Source organism: Taeniopygia guttata, chromosome 2 (genome assembly GCF_048771995.1).
Source record: "Taeniopygia guttata chromosome 2, bTaeGut7.mat, whole genome shotgun sequence".
Lineage (NCBI taxonomy): Eukaryota > Metazoa > Chordata > Aves > Passeriformes > Estrildidae > Taeniopygia > Taeniopygia guttata.
Window position 1 is genome coordinate 150,709,219 of NC_133026.1, and position 13,075 is coordinate 150,722,293.

Here is a 13,075-nt window from a genome sequence, read left to right on the forward strand (position 1 = left end):
TCTTCCTTGTCTCTGTGGGCTCAGAGTTCAATACAGAACTCTGATTTTAGATTTTAGTACAGGAGAGCAGAGGCTGAGATTCCTCCACTCTTTTGTGCTTCTCACGCTGTGGTGATGAGCCCAGGACACGGGGAATTTCTGGTCAGTAACTGCACATGGCTGGGGCACATCCAATTCTTCATCCAACACCCAAAGTCCTCCTCCTTGGGCCCGCTCTCAATCCCCTCCTCACTCAACCTGTATCGTGCACGTTTGGGATTGCTCCAATCCAGGTGAGGGAGATTCTGCCCCTCTGCCCTTCTCTGCTCCCACTAGAGAGCTGTGTTTATCTCTGGCTTACTGGAAATAAGGAAGACAGGACTGCTGGATAACACCCATGCTATGACTTTGAGGATGATCTGGGGCTGAAGGTTTGGGACAGCCATTGGCCATGTCATGGGGCATTTTTTCAGGCATCATCTCTGGCAAATCATAAGGTGGGAAGTGTTTTGTTTCCCTCAGCTTTCCTGTATCATGTCCAGCTATTGGGGATGTGTTTGTCTGACCTTGGTAGCATCTTTTAATGAGCCGGTATTGGTTCCAGCCTTGTTAGATGAGGGGAGAGGGAATAATATCATATACCTGGACTTGTGCATAGCATTTGTTCCTGTACTAGAAGGCATCTGCATATTCACTCTGGAAGGATGTGGAGTTGTGGTTGGACCATGTGGTTGATAAGGAATGGATGGGATGGTCTAACTCAAAGAAGACAGTCTAAGTCAAGCCATTGTGGCTCCACATGTGTGGAGAAAAGCAATGACTGGTGACAGGCAGAAGCTTCTATTGGGACCAGGATTATTTCCCAGCTTTGCCAGGGACATGGAGGGTGGGATTGAGTGGGATGTTCAGCAAAATCAGAGACCAGAATAAGCTGAGTAGTGGGGTTGGTTGTCTGGAGGGAAGGGATGGCATCCAGAGGGGCTGGAACAGGTTGGGGCAGTGGGATGTTGTCAGTTTCATGAAGCTGAGCAAGGCCAAGTGCAAGGTCCTGCATGTGGTTTGGAGCAATGCCAAACATGGCTGTAGACTGGACAATACAGGGGTTGAGAGCAGCCCAGAGGAGAAGGACCTGGGATGTTGGTGGATGAAGAATTGAACATGCCTTGGCCATGAACACTCACAGACCAGAAACTCCCCATGTCCTGAGCTCATCACCACAGCGTAGGTAGCAGTGAGAGGAGAATTCTGTCCCTCTGCTCTGCTCTTCAGAGACTGGAAATGTGTATTCAGAAGACATGGACATGCTCAAGCAGAGCTGTAGATGACCCTGGAAGATGATGAAGGTCTGGAGCAACTTGTGTCCAGACAAAGAGAAAACAAGACCAGTACACCGAGTATATCAGAGGCAGGGATAGACCTGAATTAGCATATCCAGGCCTGGAATCAAGCAAGTGAAGGGTTTGTGGGATGCAATGGAAGAGCAAAGTGTGCCAGTGTGCACCCATGAAGGAAGAGGACACTTCTCAACGTGCAATGCAAAAGATTTTTATTGAGGCATAAAGAAAAGTGAAAGTCATCAAAAATACATGGAAAGGTACAAAAACAACCAACAAGCGAGACGCCTTTTCTTGTAGATGGTTTGGACAGAGCATCAGGGCCTTCCTGCCCCACAGTGGGAGCAGCCTGATGGTGGAGGTGCCCGATGGTCTGTGGCTTGGGAGAAGGGTTTTGCAGCAGAGCGAGCTGGACAGAGCTAAAGGGGAGATGCAGAGCAGGGAGGGGGAAAAGAGCAGGAATGGAGATGGGGCCATGTTTGCAGGCAGCCCGGGCTGGCCCCTTGGCTACTGCCTTGCTCGGTGGCCTGAGAGCAGGAGGTGGAATCACTGAGCCCCTTTGAAAGATTTGGTCCAGAGATGTGTCCTGAGATACAATCCTGGGAGTGGGTGGCTGGTGTCAGGAGTAGTGTCGAGGAGGGCCCTTAGCAGTTGTAGCCATATCCTCTCCTGCCATAGCAGCCCAGGCCTCCCAGCCCGTAGCCAAACCCACGGCCGTAGCCAAGGCCGTAGCCAAAGCCACCAAATCCACCAGAGATGGGCTGTCCCTGCACACTGAGCTCAGTGCCCACGGCAGCCGAGGAGGTGGATCCGACGGCGGTGTTCTGGGGGAAGGAGGTCATGATGGGTCCTGGCAGGGTGACCAGCACGGGAGAAGGCTGGATAACGACGCGGGAATCCTGGCATTGCAGGGCACAGGGCTCGTTGCAGCTGTTGGCCAGCGGGGTGGGTCCACAGGGTCGGCAGAGGGTGTTGCAGGCCATGGGTGTGGTGTGAAGAGTCCTGGAAGAGAGAGGGGTGAGGCAGGGCAGGGGTGAGTGAGGGAGTGTGGAGAGTGTTGTGGGGCTGTGGGGAGTCGTGAGAGCTGCTGAGGCTGGGGCTGAGCATGCTGGAAGAGAGGGGTCAGTGGTTCAGGAGAAGGAGGCTCAGGGGATTGAGACTCACCTGGTTGTCGGCAGGAGGAGGAGGAGAAGGTGTCAGGAGAAGTGTGTGAGGGAGAGAGGCTCTGGGCTGGCTTTTATGCTGGTCCTGGAGAGGTGGGACAGCCTTGTCTTGTGGCCTTGGGGCATTTTTTAGGCATCAGCTCTTGCCTTGCCCAGCCTGGTGAGTCATGAGGTGGGGAATGTTTTCCTTTATGCAATTCTGCAATTCCCTGTGCTGACCCTGAGGCCTGTCCATCTGACCTTGGCGGCAGCTTTTAATTGCAAGAATTAGTGACAATTTTCTTGTTGCTGGTGGCTTTCAGAACACATCGAAGATTCAAACAACCCTGAGAACAACTGATGTGTCATCGATGAGGACATGCCACAGCATAATGGCATCATGTCCCGTTTGCTTTCTTTCCTCCTGCTTGAAAGAGCCCTCAACTCTGTCATCTTGCTTGTAAGGGTACTCTACTCCTATCAGTCTTCTGGCACTGCTCTTGGTCAGCCATGTCCATGTCCTTGTTGCTCTCTGCAGCCCCCTCAGTCCTGCACGATAAGATGCTCGACGTCCTCATCTTCCTCGTAGTACTTTTGTTATTACGTATTTCCTAATTCTCTCCTGGTAACTGCTGGAGATTTTTACATCAGAGGGTCCATGGCCACCTCATGATCCGTTTATGCTCCATCAGGATCACAAGGTCGAATGCTATTTTTGACAAGGGAATGGAAACCGGTGTCATGTTCCTGGAATTCTATCCAGGCTTTAAAACAATCCCACAGGACATTCTTATCTCTAAACAACGGACACATGGGTTTGAAGGGTTGGCTAACCAATAGATGAGAAATTGTTCCCATCATGCTTCTTCCTCTCCTTATCCTCCAGGAGGTTTCCTTTCCGTGTGTCAGTCACAGCCCAGCAATGGGACCCCACATTGTGACCTTGCTGGGCCCAGCTGAGACGAGCGCTACGGATGAACCCACACAAGATTTTGAGGAGCACAAGACACCTCCCTAAGTCACATGGATTGATTTCCCATCCCCAATGGCAAAGGCCAGGAATACAGACAAGCCTGGAGAGATGTAGCCAAGGCAGGGGGGAAGAGAAGGTGATCAAAAGGGCAGATGCTCACCCCCAGAACACCTGCAAAGCTTAGAGCAGCCTAAAAAGGGGAGCTGGGCTTGTTTAGCCTGGAGAAAACGAGACTCAGGGGTGACCTTATCACTCTTGACAACTCCCTGAAAGGTGGTTGTAGTCAGGTGGGGGTTGGTCTCTTTCCCCAGGTTCTGACAGAAGCAGAGGACACAGTCTCAGGCTGCATCACTGAAAATTAGGAAAAAGTTTTTCACTGAAAGAGTGATAAAATACTGGAATGGTCTGCCTGAGGAGGTGGTGGAGTCACCATTCCTGGGTGTGTTTAAAATAAGACTGGATGTGCTTAAAATAAGACTGGATGCCATGGTTTATTTGAGGTGTTAGGGCATGAGTTGGGCTCAATGATCTTGAAGGTCCCTTCCAACCCAGTTATTCTGTGAATTCTGTGAAAAGCTCAGTGAGGAAATGGGTCCCTCTTCACCACATGCACACAAAAACACAGCACACCAGTGCCGTGGGTGACCTCACTGGTGACACCCCCATCTCCACAAAGCTTTGGTCATGTCTTCAACCCACCCTGACATAAACCATCATGACCAACATTTAACCTCTAATAATCACAGTTTAAAAGCTGGCGCCAAGGTCAGATGGACTCGGCCTCAAGAGAAGGATGAGGAATCACAGAATCACACAAAGGAATGCCAGAACCATGACATAGAAGGAAAGAGCAACTCACTAACTGTCCATTAGTAATTACTCTTTTTTTGCTAATAAGAACATAGAATTACATTTATAGGGTATAAGTTATGAAACTTTGGCCTGAACACAGAATAAACGAATCGACGTCACACCAGGCTGGGAAAAAAGGGATGGGCACATATTTGTTGTTGGCTATTGGATTTCCAAATGAGGTCAAGAATTACGCTGTAAATGATAGAGTGGCTTGTTGGGTAAATTTTAGAAATCTAAATGGAATATAAGATTGGAAAAAGTTTAGTCTGAACAGCCTCTACCGTCCAAGATCCTCTCTTGATCCCATTCAAGACACAAGAGCAAGAGCCCACTTTCATCCATCAGGAGGAACTGCCAGGCACTGGGACCTTGACAAATAATTGCAAAGTGACCTTCCCAGGACATCCCTCAGCATTCCTGGGAGAAACACAATGAGTGATGGACATCCAGTGGCACAAAACAGATTCCCAAACTTCACAAGGTTCCGGCAAACCACAGCCCACAAGGGTCACAAAATGACCCCACTGATGACATTGCACATCTGCTGGTTTCTGCTTGTTTATTCAACTTTACCAGATTGTTAGATTATATTTAACAATCAAATCCTCCCAAAGACCAATTCTCACTCAAAGGTTGTGACTAAGGTCAGATGGACACGGCCTCAATGACGTGACATGACACTGCAGAATTCCATGGAGGGAAACACTCCCCACCTCATGATTCACCAGGCTGGGCCAGGCAAGAGCTGCTGCCAAAAAATACCCCAAGGCCATGGGACAAGGCTGTCCCGCCCCTCCAGGATCAGCATAAAAGCCGGCCCAGAGCCTGTCTCCCACACACACTTCTCCTGACGCCTTCTGCTCCTGCTCCTGCACCAACAACCAGGTGAGCCTCAAGCCCCTCACCCTCCTGCTCCCCTGGCCCCTCTCTGACAGCACACTCAGCCCCAGCCTCAGCAGCTCTCACGCCTCCCCACAGCCCCACACCAGCTTCCACACTCCCTCGCTCTCCTGCATCACTGTCCCCTGCACCCCCACACCCCTACCCTGACTACCCCTTCTCTTCCAGGCACCCTCCACACCACACCCATGGCCTGCAACACCCGCTGCGGATCCACCTGCGGACCCACCCCGCTGGCCAACAGCTGCAACGAGCCCTGTGCCCTGCAATGCCAGGATTCCCGCGTCGTTATCCAGCCTTCCCCTGTGCTGGTCACCCTGCCAGGACCCATCATGACCTCCTTCCCTCAGAACACCGCCGTCGGATCCACCTCCTCGGCTGCCGTGGGCACTGAGCTCAGTGTGCAGGGACAGCCCATCTCTGGTGGATTTGGTGGCTTTGGCTACAGCCTTGGCTACGGCCGTGGGTTTGGCTATGGGCTGGGAGGCCTGGGCTGCTATGGCAGAAGGGGCTGTGGCTACAACTGCTAAGGTCCCTCCTTGGCACCACTCCTGACACCAACCACCCACTCTCTGGAACACCCCCCAGGCATTGAAGATGCATCTCTGGGCAAAGGTTGTCAAAGGGATTCAGCACTTCCTACTCCTGCTCTGGGGGTACCAAGCAAGGCAGTCGCCAAGGGGCCAGCTCAGGCTGCCTGCAAACATGGCCTGTCTCTCTTCCTTCTCTTCTCCCACTCCCTGCTCTGCATCGCCCTTTTGGATCTATCATCACCCCTTCTCCTCTCCTTCTCTCAAGCCAGCGACCATTGGGTACCTCCCATGGGCTGCTCCCACTGTGGGACAGGACGGCCTTGATGCTCTGGCCAAACCATCTGCAAGCAAAGGAGCTCAGCTGATTGTTGCCCTACTTGCACCTCCTGCTTGCGCTGCTCTCTTCCAGTGGATGATCATGACTTTCACTGTTGTGTTAGCTCAATAAAATTCCTTGCATTACAGCCTCAGATGTCTGCTTTCCTTCACTGACACACACTGGCACACTTTGCCTTTCCCATGCATCCTACAAACCCCTCACTTGCTTGATCCCAGGCCTGGATACGCTAATGTAGGTCTATCCCTGCCTCTTATAGAAGCTGTGTATGAGTCTTGTTTTTACTTTGGATGGACACCAGTTACTCCACACCCTCATCATCTTCCAGGGCCATCTACAGCTCTGCTTCAGCACGTCCATATCTTCCTCATCCTCAGGTGCCCAGAGTTGAACACACATCTCCAGCCTCTGAAGAGCAGAGCAGAGGGTCAGAGTTGTCCCCTCACCAGCTGCTCATGCTGTGGTGATGAGCCCAGGACACGGAGGGGTTTATGTCTGTGAGTGCACATGGTCAGGGCATGTCCAATTCTTCATCCACCAACACCCCAAGTCCTCCTTGGGCATGCTTTCAATCAATTCATAACATATCTATTACCCATTACTGCGATTGTTACGTGTCTGAGGGGACAACACTGCCAAGATCATTATTTAGGATGTTGAGCAGAGCTGACCCCATGGATCTGAATCCTGGACTGCAGTACTGGGAACTAATTTTCATTTGCACTTTGGGTCACTGATCCCCAGCCTCTGGGCCAGCCTCTCAGCCACTCTCAGGCCACTCACTGCACTCTCTGGCAACCTGGACCTGCTCAGCTGCTCTGGGAGTGGAGAATGGGAAGGAGCCTCAAAGGCTTCACAAAAGGGTTGTGTCCAACAGCAGCCACAGCTCTCCCCTCATGCCCAGGCTGAGGCACTGGCACAGAGCAGACACACAGCTCAGCCAAGCACCATTTCCTCAAGGCAAATCCTCCAAGAGAACTGGCCTCACCTCTCAACATTTGCCACAACTCAAGACCCCAGAGTTCTGGCTCACCCCTCCCCTGCTGCTGCTCGCATTTTCATGAAGGATAAATTCTTCCTGAAAAGCTTGGTGGGGTTCCAACACTGGTGAATGATGGAAGAGCAACTGATATCATGTACATGGACTTGTGCAAAGCATTTCCTCCTGTGGCAGACAACATCCTTATCTCTGACCTGGACAGATGTGGAGTTGACAGCTGGAGCATCAGCTGTGGGGTGCAAAATAGACAGAATGATCTCACTCACAGAGTTGTGGTCAACAGCTCCATGTCTGTGAGAACAGGAATGAGTGGTGACCTACAGAGGCTCGTATTGGGACCATTGTCACTTCCCATTTTGTCAGGCACAGGGACAGTGCAACTGAGTGTCCCCTGAGGAAGAATGGGAATGACAGCAAGGTGAGCGGTGTGGTTGCTTGTCTGGAGGGCAGGGATGGCATCCAGCGAGATCTTGACAGGCTGGGGTGGTGTGATTGTCATGAGGGTCAACAGGATGAAGTGCAACGTCCTAAATCTGAATTGGAGCAATCTCAGTAATGGATATTGGATGGCTAATGAGTTGATTAGGAGCATCCTCAAGGAGAAGGACTTGGGATGTCGGTGGATGAGGAATTGGACATGCCCTGGCCATGTGAACACGCCAAAATGAAACTGCCCATGCCATGGGCTCATTGCCACAGTGTGGGCAGCAGGTGAGGAGGGAATTCTGACCCTCTGTTCTGCTCTGCTCTGGTGAGATTGGAGTCCTGTGCTCAGCTCTGGGGCCTCAAGGGTGTCGCACTACGACACAAAATAACTCACGCACTTACACTAAGATTAAAAGAATAAAAGGAAGTAACTTTTATATCTAACCTCACAATATATAGAATTCTAAAATTCACCATAGATTAGAAGATGAAATTACCACTTCTCTAACTACACGAGTTAAACTAACAGTCTATCAATTCTCTCCTCCCACAAAGAAAAATGTAAAACATTGATTATTTACATAGAGAGCATGTAAAAACTCTAGTAAAAACATATAAACATTTAAAAACAGAGAAAACTTTTTAAACAACTTTAAAACTTTTAAAAGAACAGAACAACACAAGGGTAAGGACCTGCTCACGTGGATCTGTATATGGGCTAAAGAGACAGTGAGGGACTGGAGCAACAGCTGTGTAGCCAATGTAAAAACGTGGCCGAGATGGGCTTGTGTCAGAGGCAGGGATAAATCTGCCTGGTGTATCCAGGCGTAGGATCACACAAGTGAAGGGTTTGTGGCATGCATTGGGAGAGGAAACTGTGCCACTGTGTGCCCATGAAGGAAAAGGAGACATAACAATGCTGCAGTGCAAGAGAATTTTATTGAGGCAAAAAAAGAGTGAGAGGTCATGAGTGGCAAGAGGAAGGGAGCTGGTCTGAGGGGTAAGTAGGGCAACCATCAGCCAAGATCCTTTGCTTGCTGGTAGTTCAGACAGAGCATCAAAGCCTTCCTGCTCCACGGTAGAAACACCTGATGGTGAATGTTCCGCATAGTCTCTGCCTTGGGAGAAGAGATATGCAGCAGATGGAGCTGGACAGAGCCAAAAGAGAGTGAGAGAAGACCAGGAGGCAGATGGGCCATGTCTGCAGGCAGCCCGGGCTGGCCCCTTGGCTACTGCCTTGGCCTGAGAGCAGAAGCTGGAAGTGCTGAGCTGGAGGACAGCTTTGGCCCAGAGAGGTGGCTGCAACACCTGGGGTGTGCTCCAGAGAGTGGGTGGTTGGTGTCAGGTGTGGTGCTGAGGGCCCTCAGCAGTTGTAGCCATAGCCCCTTCTGCCATAGCAGCCCAGGCCTCCCAGCCCATAGCCAAACCCACGGCCGTAGCCAAAGCCACCAAATCCACCAGAGATGGGCTGTCCCTGCACACTGAGCTCAGTGCCCACGGCAGCCGAGGAGGTGGATCCGACGGCGGTGTTCTGGGGGAAGGAGCTCATGATGGGTCCTGGCAGGGTGACCAGCACAGGGGAAGGGTTGATGATGACGCGGGAATCCTGGCATTGCAGGGCACAGGGTTCGTTGCAGCTGTTGGCCAGCGGGGTGGGTCCGCAGGGCTGGCAGAGGGTGTTGCAGGCCATGGGTGTGGTGTGGAGGGTGCCTGGAAGAGAGAGGGGTGAGGCAGGGCAGGGGTGAGGGGGTGTGAGGGACGGAGGATGTGATGCAAGATGGTGAGGGAATGTGGAGGCTGTTGTGGGGCTGTGGGGAGGTGTGAGGGCTGCTGAAGCTGGGGCTGAGTGTGCTGGAAATGAGGGGCCAGGGGTGCAGGAGGGTCAGGGGATTGAGGCTCACCTGGTTGTCAGCAGGAGCAGGAGGAGGTGTGCAGAGAAGTGTGTGAGGGAGAGAGGCTGTGGGCTGGCTTTTATGCTGGTCCTGGAGGGGTGGGACAGCTTTGTCCCATGGCCTTGGGGCATTTTTTGGCAGCAGCCCTTGCCTGGCCCAGGTTGGTGAGTGATGATGTGGAGAGTGTTTTCCTTCATAGAATTCTTCAGTGTCATGATCGGTCCTTGAAGCCATGTCCATCTGAGCTTGGCAGCAGCTTTAAAGTGAGAGTTGGCATTTGGGATGTTTTGATTGTTTGATGTGTGTCAGGGACGGCTGAATAAGCAACCAGAGCCCAGCGGAGCTGCGATATCATCAGTGAGGTCATTTTGTGGCACACGTCCTCTGTTTTGTGGGTGCCTTGTGAAGACTGGGACACTGTTCTCTGCTGCTGGATGTCCATCAGCCATTGTGTCACCCAGGAATGCTGAGGGAGCTGCTGATGTCCTGGGGAGTTCACTCTGTAATAACATGGAAATGTTATATTGCGTAGGAGTGTTCCTACAGATGAAAGACAGCTCACGGCCTTTTGTCTTGAATTCAATCAAGAGAGAACATCTGGAATAGTAGAGGCTGATCCAGTTGAACTTGTTTTGGTGTCATGGTCCATTTGGACTTCTCATCTTTACACGACATTGTACTCTGTCATTTAAAGTGTACTCCTTTACCTCATTAAAAATCCCTTAAACAAAGACCCAGCCCAGCTTGATCCATTTTTTCCCAGGTTGGACTGTGATGTCCTTGTTTTTATTCCGCATTCAAGCCATAAGGTTTCATATCTCATATCCTGTTAGTCTTAATAATCTGCTCCTTCTAGCAAAACCCAGTGATTACTAATGGTTGGTCAGCACAGTTGTCTATCCTCCTATGTCATGGTGTGGGCATTCCTTTGTGGAATTCTGCAGCTCCATGTCCTTCTTTTGAGGCCATGTCCATCTGACCTTGGTGGCAGATTTTATGAGTCTTAGAGGTTAAGGGCAGGTGTTGATGGCATGTATCATGGTGGGCTGAAGACATGTCCAAAGCCTTGGAGAGATGGGGTGCCCTCAGTGAGGTCACCCCATGGCACTGGTGTGCCCTGGGTTTTGGGTGCATTGGGAAGTGGGGCCAGCTCTGTCAGGATTGTCCGGCTTTGCAGGAGCACTGCTTGTGAGGAACTGTCCTTTCCATGATATTCTCTCCATCCCCACCATGTTGCCAACTTTCAGAGCCTGTCTATACTCCCAGCCTTTCCTGCTGGAGATGGGAAAGCAATCCCTGTGGTTTAGGATGGCCTCCCATGCTCCCCAAAATCTTGAGTTGGTTCATCCGTAGCGCTCATCTCAGCAAGGTCACACTGTGGGGTACCAGTGCTAGACTGCGACTGACCCTTGGAAAGGAAAAAAGCTGAAGGATAAGGACAACAAGACACATGAGGAGCACAGTTCACCATCCATTGATTAATCCACCCTTGAAACCCATGTGCTTGAGCTATAGAAAGTTTAGGGTTGTGTTGTTGAGGTCTTGACTGTCCTGGTCCCCACCACTGCTGGGACTCCCTGGTGGAACAAGAATATGGATGTGGTTGACCAAGAGGGCTTCAGGAACACCATGACACTGACAGGATTGGGGTATCCTCAAAACGAGGACAAGATGAGAAACCTGGGAGTTCTTTCAGGCAGGAAGCGAGAATGCAAGTGGGAGATATCATGAATATGCCATGGTATGACCTCACTGACAACACCCCAATTATCCTAAGATTCGGCTGAGTATTTTACGTGTCCTGACACACACCATAAACAATGAGATAGTGGTCATCAATTCCTCCAGTTAAGATGTTCTGCCAAGGTCAGATGGACACGGCCTCAAGGAAAGAACACAAAATTGCAAGACTGCAGGAAAGAAAACACTCCCCAACTCATGACTCACCAAGCTGGGCCAGCCAAGGGCTGATGCCTAAAAAATGCCCCAAGGCCATGGGATAAGGCTGTCCCACCCCTCCAGGACCAGCATAAAAGACAGCCCAGAACCTCTCTCCCTCACACACTTCTTCTGACTCCTTCTCCTGTGAAGACAGCAAGGTGAGTCTCAAGCTTCTGACCCTCCTGCTCCTGCACCTCTGGCCCTTTTCTCTCAGTCCTGTTGGCCCCAGCCTCAGCAGCCCTCACACTTCCTCATACCCCCACAACCCTGCCCCATCTCACCCTCCTCTCTTCCAGGACCCTCCACACCACACCCATGGCCTGCAACACCCTCTGCCAGCCCTGCGGACCCACCCCGCTGGCCAACAGCTGCAACGAGCCCTGTGCCCTGCAATGCCAGGATTCCCGCGTCATCATCAACCCTTCCCCTGTGCTGGTCACCCTGCCAGGACCCATCATGACCTCCTTCCCCCAGAACACCGCCGTCGGATCCACCTCCTCGGCTGCCGTGGGCACTGAGCTCAGTGTGCAGGGACAGCCCATCTCTGGTGGATTTGGTGGCTTTGGCTACGGCCTTGGCTACGGCCGTGGCTTTGGCTATGGCTGTGGATTTGGCTACGGGCAGGGCTATGGCTATGGCCTGGGCTGCTACGGCAGAAGGGGCCGCTACAACTGCTGAGGGTCCTCAGCACCACTCCTGACACCACCAGCTCAGTCCTCTGACAACAGCTCCTGCAAGCAGAGCACCTCAGCTCGTGGTTGCTCTGCTTGCTCCTCACACCATATCCCGATTTCTCTTTTTTCCTGTCTCTTCATTCATGTGCCTCAATAAAGTTTTCCTGCATCAAAGCCTGAGACGCCTCCTGTTCTTCTGTAATTCCAGTGGTCTCACATCCTTACCAAGCACATTCCACACCTCAACAGGCCACTGGGGTATGTGCAACAACACCTTTCCTCACAAATATGTCAAAAGATCTCATAAGAAAGTCTGGCAAATGAAGCACAGGAGGTGACACTTTCCAAAACATTACAGAAACCCATCACCTGATAGACCAAAGCCTTGGACACATCCATGCTCTCCTGGTCAAATAATTCTGTGTCAACACACACTTAGCAAACTCTCTTCCCCATCAGGACTCTTGAACTATTCCAGCAAAGAGAGTCCCGAAATCCTCTGCTTGGGCAGGAAATCTGGAGTGCAAGTGCTTCAGCTTCCCTGCTCAAGGAAGAACAACATGAGCAGGATTCCCAGCACCATGGACAGTTCAGTATTGGATCTCCCCAGACAGACAATCCAACACCTTTTCCATTCTGTGACCGCCCTCAAAGTGAGACATTTTTGCCTTCTTTAGCAATTGCATTCAATTTGTTTTCCCCTTACACTTGTCTTCTTGTCCTACACATGTGCTCTGCTCAGGACAGCCGGGCTCCCTCCACTTCACTCTACGCACTCAGGAATTTGTGCACGCTGATGGCACCTCCCTGTCCACCCTTGTCCCCTGGGTGTCCCAGCTCTCCCAGTTTCTCATCCAGGAATGATTCACCAACCCTTTTGGAATCTTGGTGGTTCTGAGCTGGTTGCTATTCACTAAACTCACTTCATTTTCACACTGGGGAGACTAGAATTGCACACACCACCTCACAGGGGACCTCACCAGTGCTCAGAAGACACCAGGAGTCTTCTCTCCCTGTCTTATCACAACAATTCTCCTCAGTCCTGACCCGGACACTGGAGATGCCTTTTCTCACAATACAGGGACACCT

At 51.4% G+C, this 13,075-nt stretch overlaps 3 protein-coding genes across 4 annotated transcripts in view; 1 reads left to right on the forward strand and 2 right to left on the reverse strand.

The window, feature by feature from the left end:
* The window catches only part of LOC121469308 (feather beta keratin-like), a 73,672-nt gene that overhangs the window by 17,663 nt on the left and 42,934 nt on the right, over window positions 1-13,075 (reverse strand). The gene's annotated exons all lie outside the window — the stretch shown is intronic.
* LOC100228587 (feather keratin B-4-like) lies at window positions 1,578-2,296 on the reverse strand. Its single transcript, XM_002199207.5, has one exon. The coding sequence runs from the start codon at window positions 2,294-2,296 to the stop codon at window positions 1,958-1,960; it is 339 nt and encodes a 112-aa protein (XP_002199243.5). The 3' UTR covers window positions 1,578-1,957.
* On the forward strand, window positions 11,628-12,015 carry LOC105760494 (feather beta keratin-like). The gene has a single exon (XM_012576930.5). It carries the CDS (start codon window positions 11,628-11,630, stop codon window positions 11,988-11,990), a length of 363 nt encoding a protein of 120 aa, XP_012432384.4. The 3' UTR covers window positions 11,991-12,015.